Source organism: Gallus gallus, chromosome 1 (genome assembly GCF_016699485.2).
Source record: "Gallus gallus isolate bGalGal1 chromosome 1, bGalGal1.mat.broiler.GRCg7b, whole genome shotgun sequence".
NCBI lineage: Eukaryota > Metazoa > Chordata > Aves > Galliformes > Phasianidae > Gallus > Gallus gallus.
Window position 1 is genome coordinate 35,374,161 of NC_052532.1, and position 26,196 is coordinate 35,400,356.

At 39.6% G+C, this 26,196-nt stretch overlaps 1 protein-coding gene across 5 annotated transcripts; it reads left to right on the top strand.

Annotated features, from left to right (window-relative positions):
* Positions 1-851: 851 nt before the first annotated feature.
* Positions 852-26,153, top strand: NUP107 (nucleoporin 107). 5 transcript variants are annotated; one of them, XM_004937562.5, is made up of 29 exons: positions 852-912; positions 2,750-2,835; positions 4,196-4,285; positions 5,079-5,194; positions 7,088-7,214; positions 7,717-7,820; positions 8,377-8,504; positions 8,831-8,879; positions 10,066-10,137; positions 10,635-10,723; positions 11,597-11,675; positions 12,348-12,461; positions 14,323-14,413; positions 15,730-15,809; positions 16,223-16,282; positions 18,032-18,177; positions 18,298-18,346; positions 19,356-19,425; positions 19,867-19,985; positions 21,459-21,497; positions 21,827-21,977; positions 22,387-22,493; positions 23,136-23,238; positions 23,479-23,639; positions 23,867-23,992; positions 24,431-24,544; positions 24,841-25,008; positions 25,831-25,946; positions 26,038-26,153. In XM_004937562.5, the coding sequence occupies exons 1-28, from the start codon at positions 905-907 to the stop codon at positions 25,936-25,938; spliced, it is 2,754 nt and encodes a 917-aa protein (XP_004937619.2). In that variant the 5' UTR covers positions 852-904; the 3' UTR covers positions 25,939-25,946; positions 26,038-26,153. The 5 variants fall into 5 exon arrangements, with proteins under 5 accessions (XP_004937619.2, XP_025002624.2, XP_046765625.1 ...); XM_025146856.3 differs by having other exon boundaries at positions 15,733-15,809; XM_046909669.1 differs by having other exon boundaries at positions 852-1,763; positions 25,831-26,153.
* The last annotated feature ends 43 nt before the right edge of the window (positions 26,154-26,196 follow it).

Sequence of the window (26,196 nt, forward strand, 5' to 3'; positions counted from 1 at the left end):
GTGACAGTACGTCCTCTAAGCCCCGTGAATCTTCTATACAGCTAGTGGGGAGCAGCACATTCCCTAGGGATGGCCTGTTCGAGGCAGTGCTGCTAGCTGACGGGGTGTCGCTGCTCACCCAACCTGTCAGTGTGGAGCTCTGCTGTCCTCTCGTAGACTGAAGATTAGGACAGCATGGCTGCGGTCAGGATCGGTGTTGATGTAAACATGCGATACTTAATGGCAGTTTAGAAATCCCTTTCATAACTTAAATTTGAAGTCCTTTATATCATGCTAGGAACGCATATTCTGCTTCTTGAAAACCTTCTTAGTTTCTCTTCAGCTTTATTTCTTCTGCTTAGTTTTCATGCCCGTACTTTCCATAGAGGCAGCGCTGAGGGGGAGCGTTTTCTTTTCCTCCCCTCTCGTTTGCTTCCAGCTTTCTGCCCTGGAAAAGGACCAGTCCTGGAGTTTGAGCTGGTGCCAGAGAACTGATCCGGATGTTAATTTGTGCGTTACTCTGAACTTCCCACTGCTGTCACTCCGTTTCGTGAGGAAGCGTTAAGAACTAAAACGCGTCAAATACGTAACGTTGCAGTTCTGTGCTACTCCTACGACTTTCCCGCTGTCACGGAAGTTGTCGCCTCACGCTTTCACAACAGGTTCTTTGATAGCGGGACAACTTCAGCCCTAAGGGCATTTTTCTTCTTTAAGTTACCTCACCCACCCGGGGCTGCGCTGCCTGCGGACACGCAGAGAACACCTCCGCCTCACAACCGCACACCCCGCCCGGCCGCCCTCAGCCACGCTCAGCGGCGCAGCCGCAGTGCGGCCCCAGCGGTCACGGCCGGAAGTGCGGCCTCTGCTTCCGTGCCGAGGGCCGGCGCCGGTGGAGGCGGGAACGCTCGAGTGGGGCCGGGCCGCCATGGACAGGTGAGTAGCGGCGGCGGCGGCGGTGGGGCTGCGGGTTCCCGGCTGTCCTCCACCGTCACCGGCACCGGGCGGGTTAAGGGTGGCGGCGCCGCGTGGCCCTGTCGGGCAGCGGGGCCCTCCGTGCGGCTGAGGCCTCCCCGCGGCTCTGGGCGAACGCCGGCCCCGCTGCCCGTTCCCGGGCCGGGCGGCCGTGAAGCGACCTCGTCCTTCCCAGCGGCCCTGCTCAGCCGGGCGGGTGGTCTGGCGGGGCGGAGCAGAACACAGTGACGCTACAACCGCTTGCTGAGGGTTCCCAACAGCTCCTCACTGGGGTTTGCATCTCTGGTAGTTTTTTTTTTTCCTGGCAAACTCCGTTTCCTGGGATGCTAAGCAATGCTGGATGGCATCCAGAGGAACCTGGGCGGGCTAAAGAGATGGACCCGTGCCAGCCTCACAAAGTGCAGTGGAATAGTAGTATTACGTTGTGTTTATGTAAGATTTAGATTAAACTTGATAGTATTGAGTTGGGTTTTTTTTTTTTTTTTTTCCTCTTACATGTTTTTTTTTTTTTTCTGCTGTTCATTCTGGGGCAAAGAAGACCGAGGAGAGGATCTCATTAATGTTTATAAATGCCTAAAGGGAAGTGGAGGTGGGAGGCAAATGGGTGAGGCCAAGTTCTTCTCAGTGGTGTGGTGATAGGACAAGGAGCAGTGGCCTAAAACTTGAGCATAGGAAGTTCCGTACTAATATGCAAAAGAACTTCTTTATGGTATGAGTGACGGATCATTGGAACAGATTACCCAGAGATATTGTGGAGTCTCCTGTGGAGATATGTGAGACCATCTGGACACCTACCTGTGCGACCCTGTGAGGGAGGGACCCTGCTTTAGCTCGATGATCTCTTGAGGTCACTTCCAATCTCTGCAGTTTGTAGACTCATAGAATCATAGAATGGCCTGGGTTGAAAAGGACTACAGTGATCATCTAGTTTCAACCCCCCTGCTATATGCAGGGTTGCCAACCACCAGACCAGGCTGCCCAGAGCCGCATCCAGCCTGGCCTTGAATGCCTCCAGGGATGGGGCATCCACAACCTCCTTGGGCAACCTGTTCTAGTGTGTCACCGCCCTCTGTGTGAAAAACTTCCTCCTAATATCTAACCTAAATCTCCCCTGTCTCAGTTCAAAACCATTCCCCCTTGTCCTATCGCTATCCACCCTCATAAACAGTCATTCACCCTCCTGTTTATACACTCCATTCAATTACTGGAACGCCACAATGAGGTCTTCCCAGACTCTTCTCCAAGCTAAACAAGCCCAGTTCCCTCAATCTTTCCTCACAGGAGAGGTGCTCCAGCCCTCTCATCATCTTAGTGGCCCTCCTCTGGACCCGCTCCAAGAGCTCCATGTCCTGCCTATACTGGGGGCCCCAGGCCTGGATGCAGTACTCCAGATGGGGCCTCACAAGAGCTGAGTAGAGGGGGACAATCACCTCCCTCTCCCTGCTGGCAACCCCATTTTAATGCAGCCCAGAACATAGTTGGTCTTCTGGGCTGCAAGCACACACTACTGGCTTATGTCCAGATTCTATGATTCTTCTGGTTTTCTCTTTGTCCAGCACAGTAAGCATCGCATAAAAATTCCTGTGTTGGTTGGTTGTATTTGTTTGTAATTGTTGCTAATGATATTTGGACCTATGATTCAGATATCACTACTTGAGAATATTTTCTTTTTAACTGGGATTTTGAATCACTGCTGTGAAGTTACTAGAATTTGAAAGAGAGGATTAGCTAAAGATATATCGTCGTAATATATGTTTTGCTTGGATGTGTTTGCTTACTTTGTGTCTCTGTTTTCCAGAAACAGTTTTGGAGAGGTACTGTCGCCCCTCAGTACAGAGATGGCCAAGTCTGGCCGAAAACAAAGCTCTCAGAAAAGAGTTTCCAGTATCCTTTTTCTGCAGAGGCTTTTTGTTTTCTGTTCAGTTGTTGCATGGTGTATTCATGATGTCCTTATATTCCTGCTTGTCTCAGCAGCACAGCACATTAGTTGGCCTTTACAGGAGAACTTAGGGGTAAGACAAGAGATGCAGTGATTTGTTTTGTCACAGAGTAGTATTTCTTCTGAAGGGAAATTCTCTCTTCCCTCCTTTTTCCCTCTGTTGTTTTCATAAATCACAAACCACGTCAAAGCTGCCATAGCTATCTCTAGCTTGGAATGAATTATTCACTGGACTGCAGTGAGAGTAAGAGATTGTAAAAATGCCTGGATAGTAAATTTTTGACTATATCTAGATTGATTTTTCTCAGTTATGGACCATTCTGATGGCAGGGATGTTGTGTTGCGCTCATCCCTTCTGCAATATGGTGTTTTACAATTTTTCATGGGCTTATGAAGTCAGGTTCATGACAGCCTAGAGAACGACGTGAGTCATAGCCAACTCCATCCCTGAATTTTCATCTCTCTGTTAAAATGTTTTTGCTTTTATGATCTTTTGTGTACATTTTATGTCATCAGGGTGTATTTATTCAGGGCACCATAGCTTCCCAGGCACCATGACAGCAAGAGAAGTACATAAGATTAGATTTCCACAGAACTTTCTTCTCCCCAGATATATACAATAAGAATAAACATTTAATAAATTGGCACCTAATGTAATGCTCTTTTTCTGATTATGATAGCAAAGGAATCCAGTACATAGGCTGATAGGCTCATCCTTCCATTTTAATTTGGTGGCATTTTTGTTGTTGTTTTTGGTGGGGAGTTTCTTGCAACCACAATATTGGCCCTGATCGTATTGTTGTTCAGTATCACAGCGTACCTGGAGGCCAATATGAGGCACTGAAACCTTTATGCCACCACTTCCTTAGTAAGCCATACATAGAGCACTGAACTCTGTTGCCTTCTAGTTAAAGTCGTTGGTGTCAGGTAATGGAGAGAAAATTCCTTTCTTAATGAATTGAGTCTTAGACTTAATTGCTATGGTTTATGCAGGATGTAGCAGCATTTCATGGAACAAAGTACATTCTTTGATCCAAACAACTATGAGGACCTGGACATCCCATACCTGTCGTGCTAATGTTTCTGAACTGTATTTTGGAGTGTCCCTTCTAGCCTTCCAGCTTTTAACCTTTTGCTGAAACATTTTATGATGTAATTCAGGATAAGTGAATGGGACTTTCTGCTTTAGTCTGAAACGTGTCATTCTTATTAATTTGAGTGCCACTAAAATGATCTTCCTTTCCAGGCTGTCACAGTCATTCTGGGTAGAGCTAAAGAGTGTTTCTTAACTTGTTAATCAATCAGTTCTTACATCCCTGGATGACAGTATTGGAAGTATGACACCCAGAGGCCAGGTGATTCCCCGAACTCCCAGTTCGTTGTTTCGCCAGCCATGTAAGTCTTATTTTGTTTTTTTATTACATAGTTAAAAGGAGTAATATGCTTACAAACTGAGTGCTTCAGCTCTGGGACCTCCAGCACAAGGAGAATGTGGAGCTGTTGGTGGAGGTCTACAGGAGGCCTCAATTCTAAACTAAAAAGAGGGAGATTTGGAATTGATATTAAAAGAAGTTCTTTACTCAGTGGGTGGCGAGGCAGTGGGACCAGTTGCCCTGAAAAGTCTGGATACCCCATTCCTGGAGACGTTCAGGGCCAGGTTGGAAGATGCCCTGGGCAGCCTGATCTAGTGGCTCAGTGCCCTGCCTACAGCAGGGGGTTGGAAAACTGGGTGGACCTTATGGTCTGTTCCAACCAAACCATTCTGTGATTCCCAATGGAACTGAAATGACGATACGTGCGCTTTGTCTTTAGGTTTATATGTGCTCTGCTTGGAAGATCAGTGCTTGAGAATGCTCCAGACTTAGTCATACCTATATAGCCTTAGCATAACTAGATGTGTAGACAAAAGTTCCATAATTCGTGGTTAACCTTATTACTTCCAAATGCTTAGGCCCGAGACTCATATTTCTTTTCTAATTGGTATTTCTGGGTTTCGAGCCTTGTGATGGAAAGAAAATACTCACGGACAGAATCAAGTTATTTCTCCATCTGGTCAATCTGTCTGTTGCATGACTGAGTAGGATTTCATAAACACTTCAGTCTCCATTACAAGATTGCTATCAAGAGTTCCATGATAGAGCATTGTGGTATTAAATACTGTTTGCAAAGAAAGCTTTCTGTCTTCCAGTTACTGCACTATCTCGAAGCTCTCTGAAACAGACAGACATATCTACCATCCTGGGTGCAGCAGGGAAATCTCCTCTGATTCTGCAGAATTCTGGTCTGCTCGGCAATCAGTCAATGGTAAGGCAGAGCATGTTTTTCCCTTTAGCTCCCGTGAAACTTCAAGGAAGCTACAAGCTTACTGTGTCTCTGTGTAGTTTACACCAGGGACAGACTGCAGGTGGAACAAGCTTACTGTTATTACTGCTTCTATTGAAGTTTGATATTAGTATTATTTATTACTGTGATGTTCTTTGAGATGATATAGTGAGGAATGAAGAGTTTTTAGACCTTCTTAAATACCCCATTTTGTTAAGCTAGTCATTAAAACATCAGCTTGTGACTGCAAAAATCTTGACTTCACTTGTTTACAGATTCTTCAAAGATGATTGTTCTGTCAGCAAATTGAACCTTGAGAATTTTTCTTATTTTAGCACTCTCCTGGAGTAAGTTTCATTCGCAAGTTAATGTTTGAACTTCAAAGAGCAAGCTTTTCTGATGACTTTTCAGATGACGTTAGTTGTCTTCTATGGTAACATGTTTGGTAAAACAGTGATTAAAAAAGTCGTCAGTAGGTACATCTGAACTATTTTATCTGTTTATTTTTAAATTGACTCAAAGCAGGGTGTTTTTCTCTATGTGAATTTTAATTCGTTCTGCCTTTTGGTTGCTTCTATAGTTTGTGGCAGCCCATTTGTTTCTTTGAGATGTATGGCTCTGGATCCTGTTGACTCTTGATCAACACTGATGCAGTAGCACTCTTCCTGTGATTCAGAGCCTCTTGATATTCAGTAAATAGCATTTTATGAGTGTTTAGTGCTCTGACCTGAATCCAGTAGAGTTTAGCAGGAGGAAGTTTGGGACTAGACAGCAGCTTTCACAGGAGGTTGATGGAAAAAGGACTTAGAACTATGTCTTGTTGCAATGCACTTGCTGGTAGATTACAGCACTCATTTTGTATTTCCCACAGGGAGCTGATATAATTTTTCTGGAACTGAGTTATATTTGCTCAGTGGTCTGAATGTTTTGGAGTGCTGTAGCATTCTGTTCTGGCTGGATAGAAGGCAAAATGGCAGAGAGAAATCAGGCAGGCGAAACGCTATAGATAGAAACTGGAGCATAAAGAGGTGAACAACACACATACGTCCACAGTTTTTGGATGTGCTTAAGAGATTTACAGCAATGGCATCTGGTTCTCTGTTTTTTTTCTGGTTTGGACTGGGAGCATTTTAACAGCCAGGAAAAATAATCAACCACTGTCATATCCCTGGGTCTTGGTGTGGCATTAATGGCTGATGAGAAAGCCATTGCTGTCACGAAAACAGATATAGGAAACAATCGTGTTTGTGCAGTGTATGTGTAGTCTATCTTCTCTTTTGGCCATTTTGCTCCCTTCTGCCAGATAGGCTTCCCCTAAAATACATCCAAGAAAGTATGGCTTTGCCTTGTTCTCCACTTTAATGTTCTTGCAATTTCTCTTTAAAGATGTATTGCTTCATCCAATCAGTGTTTTGAGCAATTCACTAGGAAGACTGAAAGACCAAAATAAATGGTTCTGATTAAAATGTTATCTATTTTGTTTAATTCTTCACAGCTGCTTTACAACTTAGTCAACAAAATACTAAGTTAATAAGATGTTTAACATAACAGACTATGAAAGGATGGAGTTATGTATGTTTTAAGGTGAAAAAATGGTACAGAGGACTGTAAAATGCAGGGTCTGATTAGATTAGCATATACACCTGTTATTTCCTGGGAAAAAAAAGAGAATGTTCTTTTTCCAGATTAAAATTTTAATCTTTTGAGAACAGTTAGTTAAAATTATAGCCATGCCTTATTTAAAGACAGTTATTTCATTATTAATTTTTTGAGTTGCTCTGTTTGTACCACTCATGTCGAATGAAAAAACCTTGGAGCTGGCCTTGGAGTAGTCTGAGTTTGCTGTTTATTTTCTTTATATCGTTTTGCTTTTAGTTGGATGAAAGTAACTGGACAGCAATGCTCTCACCTCAGCAGACAGGAATGTTTGCAAATCTAGACTTGACAGAAGATGTCACCACAAGTGCTGTACTGTTGCGTGAGGATGATCCTGGGGAAGCTGGTGAGATGGTCTGAGGTTTTCATCACAATTGAACGCATATATGTTCTTGTTTTCCTGTATCTTCTCACTTAGCTATTTCTATGCCAGAAACAGTCTAGCTTAAAGAGTTCACAAAGTTAGCTTTTCCAGTTATTGGAACGTTGCCAGTTTGTTTTCTGTGGAACGTGATGACACAAATGGGATGCTGTGCTGAAGTAATACACAAATTGAATTAGCTCTGTGCAGACATAGAAGCAGGTTCGTCTTTAGAACCCAGATGACAGATTTACAGCAGATGTTTAATAATTATTTTACTTATCTCATATCTTCTATGTATCCTTTTATATTAGTTGGTAAATTCTTCTGAATTTATGAGATATGAACAGTTCATATCATCACTGTCTTTGCTAACATTTATTAATGGTGAGCTACCTTGGCATCAGAGGGATTTTGTTTTTTTACTGTTGGGATTTTTAACCACATCATGTCTTACATGGCTTTCTTCTTCTTCTGTGTATTCTAGCTACTATGAGCATGTACTCAGATTTTCTGCAATCCTTCCTGAAACATACATCAACTACCATTTTCGATCTTGTGGATGAGTACGAAAGTATATGTAATAATCAGGTAAATAGTTTGCTTGGATGGGTCTTTTTCTTATTATTAGTTTTAATTTACTGTCCCTTCTGGAAGTTGTACTGCCATTTTTCTGTTCCTGAGAAAGTCACAGTGCTTAACATAGACACTTTAAATCTTCCATCTGGTTGCAGTCTTATAAGTCACGAACACTGGCATTGAATAGCATCTCTCTTTGCTCAGCCGCTACTTTGGCACAGGAATGCCTGTTGTGCAGCTTAGTAAATACTAGAAATGTCATCTGACTGCCATCCCACTGCAAGTGGCAAGCATGAGGAGATGTATAGATTTTTTTGTCAGTGATAGTGAGCTGGATTAAAAAAATACTCATTTCTCACAGCTCTAAATAAATAAAATCATTTCTCTGTGGTGGTCTCAGAGCTTTCTACTGCATTCCTAACAAACTGGCTGTAGAGTTCTCAACGTCAAATTTAAGAAGTCTATTTCTTTAAATAATGGACCGTTGACTGATGGCTCATTATCAGCAGGGATTGTAAAAATAAAACTGATGAGCAGTATTGACTGTGTATGTGCTTATTTACTTCAGGTGAATATACTGGGGAAGATAGTTTACAGAGCAACTCCTGGACAGCAGAAGTTTTCAAAAACTGCCAGTGTCTTGTGGCTTCTCAAGCAGGAGATGGTAACGTGGAGGCTGTTGTCCTCACTTTATAGGTAATTTCTTTGAAAAGCCCATTACCTCTTCACACTGAGCTAACTTTCTTAGATATATTGCATACAAGAGAATAAGTACAGAGTAAAGGAATTAAGTACATATTTTTTTTATTTGGTTATGGAACTAACTGCTGATCATGATGTTTATTTACTTTCTACTTATGGGAGTTGAAAGTTGTTAACAGTCCTGTTGCTACTTTATTAACTTGTAGTACTTTTATAAAACACTTGAAAGGTATTTTTAAGTGCTTTTGCTTTTATTATGCATTCTCCCGAATTGTTTCAGCTTTATTTTGGTAGTTAAGGTTTTTCATTTTTATTTCTAGAGACAGAATACAATCTGCACTGGAAGATGAAACTGCCTTTGACATCACAGTAAGTTTGAGGGAGAAAAATAGTATTACTGTTTTTAAAGGATACATTTTAAAGCTACATTCTTGTATTTTATTTTTTTAATAATCCCAGTATTGCAGCCTCTCAAAATTCAAAGGCAGAAGGAAATAAAGATGAGATTGATTTAATTGCTATCAAGATAAATATTAAATTATTCTACATATAGTTAAATTCACCTTTCGTAATATATTCAATTCCAAATTGAAAATGCTAGTTTAAACATTTGTATCAAGTGCATTTTGTTTTATTTCACTAAGTATTCCTCATGCCCTTGGAAAATCCACTGGAAGTAACGATATATTTATTTTTGAAAGTTGCATCCGTGGTGATTATGTTCCCTGGGGCAGAGATAATTCTGCTTTGCCTAGAAGAACATGTGGTCTCAAGCTGTCTGGTGCTTTGCAATCCTGATTCCAATTTATCTCAAGAGAAATCAAAATTTTGGAGTGTTCTTGTCTGTATCAATACAGTGCTTCCAGCCTTTGCTGCCAGAATATGCTTAGGAAGACAAAACAATAAGTAAAGCAACTCAGCCTTTGTAAAATTTAGGATTGTAGTTGCTTTTTTCTCAGTCGTTAAATAGCTTCCTCTATGATTCCCACTGCTAAGTTGTCAGTGCTTTTAAATTAAACTCTGCTGTGCCAAAAAAAGTATCTTCCTGTCTGTCTTTTTTAGAAAAACGCTTGTGTTCTTCTGCTTTTGTTGTAAGAGGGCTGACTTAATGCAGGAGAGCAGGAAGAAAGATCAGGGTTTTGGGCTGGTGTGTGTGTTTTTTGTTTCCCCCTTGTTCATGTATCAGTGTTCATATGAACTCTGGGAAAGTGTTCATATGAACTCTGTCTGGGCTTTTCGACATACAAAGTAATGAGCTGGATTTGTGGTAATATGAGAGCAGCCAGTGCAATTGGTGGATCTACTAAAGTCTTTCTGTAGCCATACATTTGAATTTTATTATCAATCTTTCTTTTACAGATTTTAGTGTGACAGAAAGTAGATCATCCAAATAAAACAGATGTGTAGCGTCATCTGTTTCTGACAAGGGACAGGGGAGGGGAGCATGCCCAGCTTACAGCAAATACGGCATTTAATGGGTGTTCAGTTTGATATTCGTGTTTTTGTGGTTAAGTTTTCTTTTCCATGGAGTGGTAATGAACTTTTTCTTAAATAGGTGTTAAATGCAAGTGAAAAGACAAGTGTAGACAACTTGTTTCAGAAAGATGCACTTGTTCGACAAAGCCAGGTATGACTGAATTCTTATGGTGAGAATGGTAATAGATGAGTAAATGCTTAAAAGTTTATGACACTGATGTTACGTCAGCTTTAGAAAATGTGAGCTCTGTGCATTTTATTAAGCTGTTTCAAGTAGTTATTTCTTTATACTCATCTAGGCTTGTTATTTTCAGTCTGTGCAGAAATATTGCTCTTTGATTTCTAAAGATGAGAAATATTTCAGGCTAGGCTGGAGAGCATGGAAGGCTGAGAACTATTCTAATTTGGGTCATCTGAAACTGTTGTTGGTAATTAAGGAACTATTAAATAACACAGTAGTAAGTGCAGCATCTAGTGAGAAATACATCAAGTGCCAAAACGACCTTCAAACTGGATACTTAAAATGAATTTGTCTTAGGATATGTACACTTTGGATTACCGTGTAGATAACAAGTAGATTCAGACATGAGAGAAAGAATATTATTTATTGTGTGTTTGTTCTAAAAAAGCTATTGAATTTCATTCCAGCTGGTGGTAGATTGGCTAGAGAGCATCGCCAAGGATGAAATTGGGAACTTCTCTGATAATATTGAGTTTTATGCAAAATCTGTATATTGGTGAGTTCAGACTTACTTTGATGGTATCCGTGCTTCCTCAAGTGTAACATTCACAGAACTAGACACAGAATCAGTCCCAAGCCACCTAAAAAGTTGGTCCGTTCATTCATTTCTACTTAAATTCTTTGATGTAAAAAGTGAGCTTCTCCCCATTTTGGTATATCTTCTCAAAAGTCAGGTGCTGCTTTTGGGAGGAGAGGATGGCAGGAAGGTTGTCAAAACAATTTAATTTAGTTTTACATAGATGACAGTTTAGTTTTTCATAAAAAGACACAATAAGAGATGGTCACCTGCTGATCAGCCTGGATAAAACTCTTCTCATGTGTTTCTCTTGTGTGCCCAGTTCTTTGTCTGGATTGAACTTTTGCCTGTTGAAGTTCATGTCATTGCTTTTTGCCATTGATCCTTCGCCAGAAGTCATTATTGTCATCTTTATTATCAGTGAAGGATTTTAAGGCAGGAGAGAGCAGAGCCTTCTTGATTCTAGTTCCTATTATAAGCGTTGTTTTAAAGACAGGTGAATACAGGCTTCTGGAATCATGTGTTCATCCTAAGTTATATTCCTGTCCAAGACTGACAATGCTGAATGCTAGTGGAAAACTTTGTTCATGCAGAAATCAATTAGTAGTTCATATACATTGAAACTGGTTTTGGAAGAAATCAAAGCCACATTAATTGCTTCTAGTATTGTACTTCTAATGAAATTTTACATTTTCACTACAGTAACACTGTTCATTGATACACAAACCAAACCAAGCATGTTTTTCTTGTAACCCTATTCCTCTTAGCCAGAAATATTTTTAATTTTCATGCCTTATTAAAATGTTTTATAGAAATCCTTTCTTTTTCTCCAAAACATTTCACTGCTCCCAGGGAGAATACGCTACATATCCTGAAGCAGAGACAGTTAAGTACATACATTGGAAGTTCTCGACCTCTGGTAACAGAGTTGGTAAGTGTTATTTAAATATAAGACTTGGTTTCAAAATGGGCATAAAAACCATTCAAAATGCTTTACACAGAGCTTACGTGCTGTTTTCTAAAGATTGGTGGACCGGGGTGATTTTTGCTCTCTATAAATTGTTGTAGTATCTAAAAATTGCAAGGCGTTAAGTTGGAAAATCAGTACAGAAATTGTGAAGCAGTAAGGAACTAACTGACGTGAGGATGTTAGTGAATGTTGAAGTCGGAACTTGCAGGATGATTAATATAGTGATTAAAATTATCAGATCTTGATATATTTGTTATAAGTAGAAGCAAGTACAACTACTGTGAAAAGGCTGCTGAGAAGTTGGAGAAGGATAGATAGTCAGGTAGGTTGTTAGGCAGAAGGGGAGAGGGTTTTTGAAGGTGAGAAGAGCTGGAAAATGAGAGGTTTGGGGCAAAGGCATAGTGATAAAGTAAACAAAGAGATTACAGTGTCTCCCTTTGATAGGAACAGTGGCAGAAGAGGAATAGGGGAAATAAAGACAAGGAAGTATCATGCTAGACATTATGTGGGCTGTATAACGTGTTGTGCCAATATGAAAATGTGACTCCAAATTGTAAAACAGGACAGGAAATCACTGGAAGAGGCAGATATGCGTTATGTGAATGGATGGATAGTTCATTTTTTTCCTTGCAGGATCCAGATGCTCCCATAAGACAGAAACTGCCACTTGATGATTTGGATCGAGAAGATGATGCAAGATTACTGAAGTATCTCTTCACTCTTATCAGAGCAGGGATGACAGATGAGGTAAACCACAGAAAGTTAAAGAGTATTCTTGGTTAACTAGTTTAAATTGTTTAAAATCTTGCTATTAAAGCTAACGACAAGCTACGTAGTAAAATGTCTATTTCATTTTGTCTTGTAGGGATTTAATTTTCAAAAAATGGTCAGCACTGATAGTGATGCTAAATTAGTGGTGGGAAAAATATTGCATTTAGTTAAGTAACTTCAGGTGTAGAATAGACATTATGGAAAAAGTTGCACATTTATTTTGGTTATTTGATAAGGTAGTTTTTTTCTTTACCTCAATGATTTTGTACAAAATACTGCCAAACACATGAGATTTTTCAAGCAAGTTCCCAATTTCATGTTTAATAATTAGTAGCTTATCTTACAAACTAACTTCTAAATTAGTATTTTGGACTGGAACATGCTTACGCTTGTAACTAAAGAGAGATTTTTATGTATGCTTTCCTTAGAAATAGCATTAAATTAAGCAACCTTTGCTTGCTCTGCTCCTCTAATGTACCCTTGGCTGTATGATTTGAATGGAGCTGAGAGAGTGTCATGGCTAGCATGTTACTGTTTGGTTGTTTTTCTTTACCTTTATTGTTTGGCCAGGTGTCTTCACGAGGAAAAACTTCAAGTAGACTTTATGTGAATATCCTAGAAAGCATGCTATTCTTCTCCATTCACCCTTTTACTATAATTCTGCTTCTTGCCTGGTCTTACAGAATATACAATGAGTATCTCTTGCCTTAATCCTTATCTGAGTAACATCTGGCAGTTCTGGTCCTAATGCTGTTCCAAGTAGAGGTTTGTAGTTGTGAAGCAGTTTTGTGATTTAATATAAATAGTTGTACTATGGTGTGGTCTGAAGGCCTTAGCTGGAAGCTCAGTCTCTTATGCTAGGCTCTACCTTTATATAGTGACATTTGGATAATGGAAAGGAAAAGGGACTTCAGTTTCTTGTGTCCAAAACCTTAGATTAGGAAAATGGTTACTTGCTGGTATTCTGTTCCCCTGTCCATTCGTTGTTGGATAGTATGGGCACAAGTCCACGTTGCTTCAGAGGGGTATGAATATAAATCTGCAATTTCAGTTGTTGCACTACAGTGTTCCTACTATCAAGTGAGCATGGAGTTGCTTATTCACTAACAAAAGAGTTAAGTTAAAACCAAGAATCAGCCTTGGTTCGTTTATCTTATGATAGATAAAATATAGTATGTAAGCTTGACCAGCTTGCTTGCCTGTTCTTTCTGTTTGTCACCATTCCTAAAATGGCTGACTGTCTGCAGCCTTTCCAGTATGAAGAGAATGGAGCTGAACTAAACAAAGCATGCTCACACATTGCCATGTCTCTAGATGTTCATGGATTTTGTCAGTGTTGGAGCAATACCAGTCAGACTCATCAGATAATCTTTAGCTGACTTTATTTCGATTTTTCTTCAGGAGTGTAGGATTAGAAGAATTGTAAGCAGGCTTTGTTTTAGGGTTATTTTTTCATGTACGGTTTCTGTTTTACATTCCATGCTATTCAAAATAGCTTTGAATTAAACCTCTTTGTGCTAGTGAGTAGGCTATTGATATCATGGGAAAGTTAGACCTGCTATTTTTAGGAGCACACAAGGGGTTTGGAAAGCTGTGTCAATTAGAAAAGTAGGTGAAGAGATGGTTAAGGGATCTAAGCAACAGAATGGTACTTTAAGCTTATCAGAAGGATGTGTAACAGCTGGTTAAGCTAGAAGAGGTGAGTTTGAACCCTTCAGTTATTTTGAGTTTAAGATTCTTCTTTGCCTAGTACAATCTTTACACGAATTAATGATTTTAATAATGTTTGTATTTTTTCCCTTGAAGTCGATTGCAGAGAAAATCTATTCCTTTTCAGGCACAACGCTTATGCAAACGATGTGGTCAGGCCTGGAGAGCTGCAACTTTGGAAGGATGGAAATTGTATCACGATCCCAACATAAATGGAGGTATCTTCTTCCATCTGCATTTGAGACCTGCAAAAATAAGCAGAGGGCTTTCTCTTTAGCAAAGAGAAATAGCTCTTTCTTTTAATTTTAAGGGACTTTCTTCTACCTAAAATATTTTTACCGTGTCTGTCGATCACATTGAACAACATGTATGAAATGGTTTTAGTTGAAGGTATGAGTTCACTGAACCCACTTAACAGGGAAACGTCACTTTTTAATTTTTTAAATACAAGCATAACAACTAGGAAAACAGATGTCTAGGAATTCTGTGTAGATCTTCACCACCACCGTTTGTGTCTCAGTACATGTTTTCTCAATATCAGAGAACCTTCTGCCATCTGGAATTATAGAATGGTTTGGGTTGAAAGGGTCCTTTCACATCCTCTAGTTCCAGCCCCGTGCTGTAGGCAGGGACAACTCCCTCTAGACCAGGCTGCTCACAGCCCCATCCAGCCTGGCCTTGAGTGCTTCCAGGGAGGGGGCACTCACAGCCTCACCAGGCAACCTGTTCCAACGTCTCACCACCCTCACAGTAAAGAATTTCTGATATCTGATCTAAATCTCCCCTCTTCCAGTTTAAAACCATTCCAGTTTAAAGTCGTTAAGCCATCTAGCAAATACTTTATTGCTTATGGACCCAAAAACATTCTGTCTTTCAAAAGGTATAATAAAACTAAAGAGTTCAGCAAAGGTTAATGGATGAAAAATACATGGTTTTATAGTATTTGGACTCTGCTAGATTTAGCAAAGGATTTATGAACATGTCTGAGTGCTACGCACACCTGAGACTGGAAGGCATACTGCTTTCCTACTTTTCAAATCCTGATATCCCATTATTTTTATCTGTTCAATTCCCTGGTGTCTTAGCCTTGTTTTGGAGTGTTGTCCACCTACCTGGCCTGCTGTTATGGGGTTGGTTTTTTCCCTGTGATGCACACTGTCATGCAGAGGCATGCACATTGGCAGCACTGAAGCAGTAGCATTTATTAGATGCTTATAGTCCTTATAATATAAAAGTTGACTTGCCCCCTAACCTTGTGTTTTCTAAATGTAAATAGTGTATCTATATTGTGGTCAAAACCTTTTTTTTAAAAAAAAAAAAAAGCTAAATTGCAACTAAATGCTTCAAGTACTGTCATTTTAAGACATGCATTTACCAGACTTGCCAGAAGAGCTACCCTGCAGTCCAATCCATTGATAAGCATTGATAAGCATTGGAAAGAGTTTCAGAGGGATTGAAATAGGGTTAATAACAGAAAATAGACTTTTATGTTACTGTTTGCTTTTTTAATAACTTTATTGTTATCCTTTACAAGTAGGAAACGAGGTACAGCCTGTTGAAGGGAATCCATACAGATGCATTTGGAAAATATGTTGTTGGCGTATGGCTGAAGAGGTAAGATGATGTTCATCTGCTTGGTATTCACGTGTAATGTTGAACTTCTTGGAGCTCAGTAACATGATTTTAAGTAAACCTACCTTTTTGGTTTACTGTTTGTGGGATTTACGGTTCGTGTTTCTAAGAGGACTTCTGAAATAATATATTCTTCATGTAGTAAGAAATCTGCCCAATCAGCATCGACCTTTAAGGCTTTGGAAATGTCATTTTTATATGGTTAGAATGAAGCTGCTGATGCTGGCTTTCATCTGGGCTCAGTTGAATGGGAAAGGAAAAAACATTTGTTTTCCAACTTTTCTTTTTAAATGCATGGAACGCTTTGTAATGAATTAGTCTCTAATAAAATTTAACTGGCCAGGATGCACAGGTGCTTTTTAACTCACAGGTAGTTTTTCAACTGTTTATTTTAGGAGCAATTTAACAGATACGAGAGAGCAATCTATGCAGCACTCAGTGGAAACCTCAAGCAGGTATGTCAGGCCTCCTAGTGCGTGGTGTTCAACTGCTGTGCATTTTGTTTTTATATGTGACAAGAACATCATAAAGATATACTTCCTAATATGCCCTTGAAAACTTAGTAATCATGACAATAGCAAGCAGTGCTGCTTGAGCAGACATGGTCTCTGTAGGATCTTTGTGCCTTTGTTAGAGGTACTTAGTAGAGTTTTTTAGTATTATTCTTGCTGACTATCAGTACTAATACCAGCTCTAATTTTGTTGTTTTACATCTTAAATTTGAGTATTATCTAAAAGCTTGTACAGCCCCTTTTCTGCTCATGCACTGTATTCTGTTTTGTCGGTGTTTTAAGTTGCAAGCATTAGACAAGCGGGTGTATCCAGACATTGCTCTGTGACCAAATTTCACTATTGGTAGTTTTAAGTAATTCTTCCTATTAGTTTGAGTCCTCCACGTATTTTCTGTGCTCTCCTTCTCCTACGTAGCCATGTTTTTTATACATGTATGTAAATAAATTGCTACGTAGGAGAAGGAGAGCACAAAAACTATGTGTGTGTGTATACATATAAAAGAATAATGAGGAAAGTCGCAGCCAATATCATGCAAGTTTACTTGCTGTTAATCAGTGGTAATCTCCTGCTTCAGGAGCTCGGCACCTCCTTTCCCTCCCTGTCTTGGAACAATGTGTTAGGAATAAAAATGATTCACAAAATAAAAGGAAGATTGATAGTGCATTTGTACAGTTTTTTATTCATTGAAGTTTGAAATAAGCTCTTTTACAGAAGGAGGCGTTGTAAAGTTATACTGAAGTACAGAGCAGAAAATATTTGCCTTCTTTTGACGGAGGAAAGAGGCGTTTAATGAAACGAAATACTTTCAGTAACTTCAGTAATTTTAAAATTGGTTTAAGAGAGAAATGTTTCCTGAAGTGCAGTGTTGTATCTGGCACTTGTCCCACGGCTTCACTGCTGAAAGAGCCTAGTCGGTTTCAGATAAGAACTGAATATAAAGTTTTAGCACAGCAAGTTATTACTCTATATATAATAGCATTATCTGGGCTCTCTTGCTCAGTGATCTCTCAGACAGATTTTTTTCTTAAACTTCCTGCTATCAATTTTAGAGGTATAATGAGAATGTTTGTATGCAGTTTTCTCCGTATGTTCTTAGTATATGGATAAAGTAACACAGCTCAAACACTTCCAAGATGGCATTGTCGCAGAGCCCTTCCTTCATTCCTTCACCATTCCTTATTCCACTGTGACTTGTGCAGCCATGACATAAAGCAGTGAGGGAAGGTGGCCCTGCTGGAAAATGGCACATCAGAGGAGTGGATGGTTTTCATCTGGGTTGGTTTTCTGAGCTCTTACGATAGAGAGGGAGTGGTGTCACAGTGATGCCACCAGTTAAAGGAGGTAAAAGGATTTTTATTTTGATTACTTTTGATTTAAAATAATCAAGGAACTAGACCATTATTTTAAGGAAAGGATTTTTGGTTTTATCTTACATTAATAAAGGAAAGGTTGCTGTTTGTGATAGCTTCTAGTCTGCTTTGACAGCGAATCATAGAATTGCTCAGGTTGGAAAAGACCTTAAAGATCACTGAGTCCAACCACAACCCAACCATACTACCCTAACAACCCTCTGCTAAATCATGTCCCTGAGAAAAAAACCTGACCCTAAATTACAGTTGATGCGTTTGGATTCTGATGCTTCTCCATCTCTAACAGTTTTTGCTCTGTTTTGTTTTATTTAAAATACACAGCTTCTTCCAGTTTGTGACACCTGGGAGGACACTGTTTGGGCATATTTTAGGGTCATGGTGGATACACTTGTGGAGCAGGAAATACGAACATCAGTAGTAACTACAGAGGAGGTGGAAGAGCTCCCTAGAGAGTATTTAGAAACCAAGTAAGTTTTAGGTAGCAATTATGTTCCTACCCTCAACAAAGGATCCTTTCACAATATTCAACGTAATGTTTGTGGTGGTGGTGGTGTTTTTTTTTTAACCTTTCCTTTTCTACTTTAAAGCTGGACTACAGAAAGAGTGTTTGAAGAACTTCAGGCAACAGACAAAAAGGTATTGATTACTTACAGTTTCTCCTCATTGTTTGATGTTTTTACTTACACAACAGTTTGTGCTTCTCCACTATTTCATGAAACAGTGGCTGGTTTGCTGTCCCTGTAACGTATACTTAATTCAAATAGATTTTTCTGCCACCTTTTAATGATGAAGAAGGTACAGGTTTTGTCTTGTTTCTTATCTGCCAAACTGACTGAATGTGCTAAAGAAGCAGTGGACCACAAATTGCTGTCAGACGTGCAAAGAGACAATGTAAATCACATTTTTAACACTCATAAAACGTGTGAAGATTGATTGCTTGTGGTTTTCTTTGTAGGAGGTTTGCACGTATATTTCAGAACAGGTCTTTCAAAATTGAAAAGCATACATATTTTTAGTATACTGTGTTTGTCCTTAACGCAGAGTATTTCATTTCAGCTGGAATAGATAACTTCTATGTTAATTTTTGTAAAGATTACATTGGAACTGTATTTGATGGGGTCAGACAAAGAGCTTACAGATGGAAGCAGTTAGCCTGATGCACTCGGCTGCCATGGCCTTTCAGGTGCTGTTCTCACCAGCCAGTTTCACAGGTGCATTTGAATTGTGCTCCATGCCTTAGTTTCCCTACAGAAAAAAATACCTTCTAGTTGGTTTCACTGGCCTTTTCTTTAAGGACTCGTACAAAATGTTGCAGCTTTTATGACTTTGTAGAATCCATTCTGATACACTGTTATTCTGTTCAAAGCAAAAAGCCCTCATTCTTGGATCTCTTTTGTGAAAGCATTAACTTCACAGATCTATACTCTAGCTCTTTCAGTTTGTCAGTGTTCTTGTAATTTGATGTGGACATAGCAGGTGCATTTTCCTTTTTTCTGTGTAGAATACCCTTTGAAATGAGAGAACTTTTTTCCTCTAAGAAGCCTTTGCTATATTTACAAATTTGCTTTTCTTTTTTTTTCTCTTTTTTAACATGTTGTGCTATCAGATTTTATTCCCAGTTTCAACTTTCTGTTTTCCTCCCCAGAGAGTTATAGAGGAGAACCAAGAACACTATCGTGTGATTCAGAAATTCATTATACTGGGAGATGTGGATGGTGAGCTTTTCTCTAAGCGACTTTTAAATGTCAACTGACTGCATTATTTCTGGTGATCTTTCCAGAAACTTCAGTGTGAATGGATTTTAGAAGTGCACAACAGGCAAACTCCACCTAAAAGCAAAGCTGATTCTTTACTCGAGAGCTATAGGGAATTTCTGCAGCTTGACCTACAAAATAGTTTTCGAGGTGGTCATGAAATCGTGTAAATGGTTCAGAATCTGTGTGAGAATATTGCTGCAACTTTGTCTAAGAGATGACAGAATGCATACAGCAGATATTAAAGCCAAAGAGATAAATATTTGCCAAGCTGTTGCAAGTCTGTTTTATTGTGCTTTTAAGGCTAAACTGTATTAGTTGAATAGATGTTCAGTTTCAAAATGTTTCTTAGGTGTTTTCCCTGGGGTATGACTGATATAGACATGTCGTTGGTGGCCACAGGTCTGATGGAAGAGTTCAGCAGATGGCTTTCCAAAGACAGAAGTGTGCTGCCAGGGCACCTCCTTCGCTTCATGACACATCTTATTCTGTTTTTCCGCACTTTGGGCCTGCAAACTAAGGTAAGTATTACGTTCTCGTAGCAATGTCCACTCTTTGAATTAGGATGAATGCATCTAAATACTCAAAATATGTACTGTAATGGTAAATTACTACCAGGCTGATGAGGAGCTACGTGCCCGTAGTGTGTTTGTTGAGACTGGATCCTAAAGGCAACATTCAAAAAGAGCATTTCCGCCTCTCCAGATCAGCTTTAGAAATGTTGTGTGAGGAAGACAGATTTTATTTAGAATCCTGTGTTGGACAAAAGAGGACCTAACTCAAAATTCAAGGTCAGATTTACATACATCAGCTGAAATAAGCTGATCTCAGGCACTGCCCTTGGAATTGTATTCATTGCTGGACGCTCATAAATGCTTTTGCTTGAGGCAATTAGTTCCTTTTGGTCCCAGCCAAAACCATTGTGTTTTCTGCAAATACATACCCCATACAGCTTGCTAGCTGCCTATCCACGTTGTGCTAAATATAAAGATGGGTTGTAGAGCTATGGTTACTCTTTTGAGGCAGTCACAAGTAATTGAAGCCCCACTTTTCTACTACTTTAATATTTAGAAGCATACATATAAACTAAACTCTTATTTTGGTAACAGACTAATGTATATGTATTCTCTAGCTGATTTTAACACAGCTTTCAGTTATCGTTTTGTTTTTTTTAACATCTGCTCATTGCTTCATTCCCATGTCAAAATATCTTTTGACCTTAGTTTTGGTGTTTTGAGTACAGTTCATATATATGCTTAGCTCAAAATCCCTGATGTCATTTATATGTGTTTTTAGTATTCTTGATTGTAAAGAAAACTTAGAGAAATCTCCTCAGGTACTCTTTGCATCCAAGTGCTGGACAAAAGCAAGGCAAGCTGGTTTTTATTGAATGCTGCAGTGCTTTGCGTTACTCACAGATGATAATGAGAATTTGACAAAAGTCAGCTTGCATGGTTTTAGCGTCTTCCAGCTTACAGACTGACTACGACTGAATAGAGTAGATTTATGAACTAGTAGCACTGGAGTCAGCAGCAGTAATGTACGTATTGATTAAACCTAAGGTGGGCTGGCATCTCGCTTTATTTTTGAATCAGATGTGCTTTATTGCAGCATCTGACAATCCAGTGGCTTTAGATTTTTCAGTTGTCTGTCAGCTGCAAGAAGAAAAACCCTTCTTGTGGGCTGAACGGGAATTCTAAATACACTTCACTGGATGTTTCTTTAAATTCTGAAAACCTTTGGTGAGGGATATCACACTTATTTGTTCTTGCTTAAACATAAATCTGCACAGACACAAGATAACCATATCAAACTGAAATGATGGCTCTTCAGTAATCAACACTTGGTTCTTAGCTAAAGCTGTTCCCATTGGTCAGGCTGTCCTTGGTATTTCCTGGTGTTCACGGGTTGTTTGTTTGTTGCTGCTGTTTTGTGGTGGGTTTTTTTGCTACATTATCTCATTTAAAATTGAATTTGTATTTGTTTGCAATAAGGAGGAAGTTTCTGTTGAAGTCCTGAAGACCTACATTCAGGTAAGCCTTCAGAATTATAGTTTGTTTCCTTTGCCAGTTTAGATGTAAAGGAGGAAAAAAATGAGAGTAAAGGTTACATGGTGGAAAGAGTGCTCTCCTAATAGATGCATGGAAACTTGCCTGAGTATACAGCATTTCTGTCAGAGATGCTTATTATAGGAGATTATTGACCCTTGTTTAGAAGCTGAGAAGCAAGTGGAGTCTTCTGTATAGGGGGAAAAAAAACCCCCACAGTTAGGAATCTGGGCTACACCTTATTTAATATTCACAACATAGATGTGTACACAGATGAACGTTGGTTTTTTTAATATTTACTTTCTGTTCTTCAGCGGATGATATCAGAGAAGCACACAGACTTAATAGCATTTTATGTTAGCCACCTGCCCCCAGAGCTGGCTGTTGTCCAGTATGCTCTGTTCCTGGAAGACGTTACTGAAAGCGATCAACGCCACCACTGCCTTGAATTAGCAAAAGAAGCAGGTGAGATGTGCTCTATATTATGTTTTCTACCTGTAAGGTGGAATGGCAATTCTATTTCTAAAATAAGCTAAATATTATTTTTGCTTGTGGGTCATGTCCAAACATAGCATATACTAAAAGCTAACTGCCTGTCTTAAATGTATGCTCTGAAGTTTGACAAACATATCTGTATGCGGGTCCCCAGCACAGATTGTTTGGTGTTTTCTGTTATCTTGGGTATCATTCATCTAAAATACCTGCAGTAAGTTATGTATCTCAAAAGCCTATAATTCAGTGTGGCAGCAGCAGCGTGACCAGCCCAATAGCAGTTATTGGTAGTAAGAAATAAGGTCTGTAGCAACAGTCTGAAATTCATTCAGCATTAAGTTTGAATTTCTGATCCCCTCTGCATAATTCTCTTTTCACCTAGGCCTGGATGTTGCAGCCATAACGAAAACTGTTGTTGAGAACATCCGCAAGAAGGATGCTGGGGATTTCAGTCACCATGATCATATGTTAGACACAGGCACAACAGAGGTGAGTGTGCTTTGTTAGGGAGCTATTCCAATCTGCAATCAAGCACAGAGTCCTTCACCACGTCTGTTGCATATTTCTCTTTAAACGCTGCTGGAAATTGCCTTGAGGGAGTCTGTGAGAGAAACATGCATTTCATGTGGCCAAGCAAGGAGATGAATTGCATCAATTCTTAACTTCTGTTTCTACATCTCTTTAGTCATCAGGGCTTGAGTTGCGTGTCATTAGTAGCACGTCCCTGTGAGAGCAGTAAGTGGAGGTGAAGCCTGTGAAATAACTGACAAAATACGTTGTAGCTGAGAGTAGAGTATTACTGTAGCTTCTAAGAATTACAAGGATTAATGCTTTGGATCTCAGATGTGCTTCATTCCATGTTCAAATGATATATTCTAGCTACTACAGACACAGTCTGTACTGACAGGTTCCGTGTCATCACCACTGAATGTCAGCTGGATCCAATTCAGTACTTAAGTGACAATGAGCTTTTGATACCAAAGGTGTGAATGAGGTGATTCTTATTAGTATGTTGTAAGAGTGTCCAAAGATCTCTGGAAACTTGTATATTTCTTTGAGTAGATTGATTATATTCAACGCCAGCTGTGTGTTTTAAATGTTAGTGACTAAAGAATACTTTGTTTTTTACAGGCAGATCGGCTGAAAATAGACGTGATTGACTGGCTCGTATTTGATCCTGCACAGAGGGCTGAAGCACTCAAGCAAAGCAATGCTATCATGAGGAAGTTCTTGGGTACTCAACTTCACAAATACTATAGACTTCTTAAGTGTTGCTTTTGTTCTCATTGACTCTCGGCAATATGTTTGATCTGGCTTTGCATCTTGTCTGTTGAAAGGCATGGCTAACAGAGTAGAGCACTGTACAGTGCATCTTTTTTCCTCATAATGACTTAACTGTGATACAGTTTATCGGTTTATGTAGGTAAAGTATGAAAATTGCAAAGCTGCTGATACTCAGTTCACATTCTTATAGCATCCAAGAAGCACGAAGCTGCAAAAGACGTGTTTGTAAAGATTCCTCAAGACTCTATAGCAGAAATATATAACCAATGGGAAGAACAGGGAATAGAAGCCTCTCTTCCAGCTGAAGACGACAATGCCATAAGAGAACATTTATGTATACGGGCATATTTGGTGAGTTTTAAATAAACTGCGTTCCAAGTTATTAATAAATAATGATATATAATAATATAAATAACGGTGGCTTTGCTTTGCTGGTGACATTGTAAGCCTTACCCATTTGATTAAACTTCTGATTCCTGGATACGCTGTACCTGAAAGTTTACAGAATAGCATAAAGAGAGCTCCTTTCTGTATTCACAATTAACAAATGTCCAAACCTTGTTTCCTATGCAATGCAGGAAGCCCATGAAATCTTCAATAAATGGTTTCAACACATGAACTCGGCTCCACAGAAGCCACCTTTGTTGCCACAAGCAAGTTTCACTGAAAAAGTGGCCCATGAACATAAAGAAAAAAAGTACGAGGTAGGTAAAAGTTACTTACTATAGACATTTATGTCCTTGCTTAAGAGATGGTCTTAGTTTAATGGAACAGAAGCCTGCTCGTTCCTTCTGCTTAAGAACTCTATTTATAAAACACTCTATTTATATGCCAAAAAGAGGGAGTGGAAATCAGTACAATAGGAGAGCCCCTGCTTGAGAAATTCTCATACTTTTTTCCTGTGTGACTCAGATTGATTTGTAATACTGCATTATGTAATGGTTAAGCATTCATTGTAACGTATTGTTTGTCAGTGTTATAAATAAATCTTGAGTATTTGATTTTCCTATTAGCTCTTCTCTGGCTGACGATTCTAATCCGAATTAGAGCAGCACGAGCTGTTACATGCAAGGTGAACATTCTGCTACAAAGCCTTGGAATCACTCTGTCCAGCAGAAGATAATCTTCTGTTTCTTTGCCAGGTGGACTATGGTATCTGGAAAAGTTTCTTGGATGGTCTTACAAGTGATGTCAAGGAGAAAATGTACAATGTGTTGCTGTTTGTTGATGGAGGATGGATGGTTGATGTTAGAGAGGTAAAATAATTTTCAATATCATGCCGTGGACCACAAAGTGCTGGATTGTACCCAGCTGTACCTTTGTCATCTTTAGCTCCATGTCCTTCTGTTTACTTATTAATGATTCTCTCTGGCCTCACTGTCACCAGTTATAGGTCTCTTCCCCTTCAGGTGTGATATAAACCAGATCTGGAAGTCCAGTTTAGGCTTAGTCCTGTGGGGTTTTTTTTGCCTCTGACACTACAAATACCTTGATTATGCTGCCCTGTAAAGGTAGATGTCTGTAATACTAACGTCTATTGTGCTTTGGTAAGGATGCTGAAGAGGACCCCGAACGAACGCATCAGATGATTCTGCTGCGAAAGCTGTGTCTGCCAATGATGTGCTTCTTACTGCACACGGTGCTGCATAGTACTGGGCAGTACCAGGAGTGCCTGCGGCTGGCTGACATGGTGGCATCTGAGCGACACAAGCTCTATTCGGTGAGTTACTGAGAGCTGCAGGCAGCTCAGCTTCCAATTAAAAGCTCCGTGGGTTGGCTGTGGAAGAAGCTTCCGTATGGAGAGGAAGGGTGTTCAGTGCCATATGGTGTCTATGTTTCTTTGTTTCTTCCCATTCAGTGCAGTAGTAAAGAGTTTCTTTTTATGCTGATTAAAAGGAAGCCAAGCGTTAACTTTGAAACACCAAAGGTGATGGCAAAATAGTTCTTCTGAGTACCAATTTTTTGACAACAGCAATTGAATTGAAAGTAGTTGAACTATAAAATTGTATTTCATTATAATTGATTTTTTGTCTCCATTACGCTTCGGAGCATTTTATAAGCAGGTTTCACTTGGGAGTTCTTGGTTTATCCAACCTTCTCCCTCCAAGACCCCCAAATACAGTCCCCCAAAATACATACCTCACAAAAATCACATACCTCCCCAGACACATCCATGTTGGATGGGAGCAGGGGGTTAGAAACCAGATAGGAAACATCAAGACTAAGATGTGATGCATTTCATGGATTGCCTTTGTAATATCTGTGCCAGCAATAACGGGAAGATTAAACTTGTCAGTTCCCCAATAGTTTGTGCAGTAGCTGAGATGGTTATCTGGATGCTCCTTGTGGGGTTTGAGTACTGCCACTGCTCCCAGCCCCATTCCAATTGTTGTTCCGAAACGTAGATCTGCTGTGGGCACTCTCCTAGATGAAAAATCAGTGAAGACATTGAGTAGCTCAGCAAACCACCATTCGCTTGGCTACCACTGCAGTTCCTTGCAAATAAATATAACTCGGTTGTGTACTTTTGTTTTATTCTTAGGTATTTTCAAAAGAAGAACTCCGAAAATTCCTACAGAAGCTGAGGGAATCCTCTCTGATGCTGCTGGACCAGGACCTCGATCCCTTGGGATATGAAATTCAGTCTTAGAATTTCCTGTAGGTATCTGCAAAAACTTCTGAACGTGAAACCCGGACGCTTCGATCCGCTGTGGTTCGTCGTGTAATCTGTTCTGATCTTTGTTCCAAGGAACGCAGCTGCACAGATTTCACTTCTGAAGCCCTGACCGACGTGAGAGGATATTTGTTACGGTCTCTTTTGTCACTTTTTTTCTTTTTTTTCTTAATAAATGTGATTTACAAACAGAAAATGTTTGTTCATTCGCATCTAAACTGCCGACACACATAG

Coding starts and splice junctions, on each gene's coding strand:
- NUP107 (XM_004937562.5), top strand. Junction 15,810..16,222: donor GTTGGCGTATGGCTGAAGAG/GTAAGATGATGT, acceptor TGTTTATTTTAG/GAGCAATTTAACAGATACGA. Junction 23,239..23,478: donor TATCATGAGGAAGTTCTTGG/GTACTCAACTTC, acceptor ACATTCTTATAG/CATCCAAGAAGCACGAAGCT.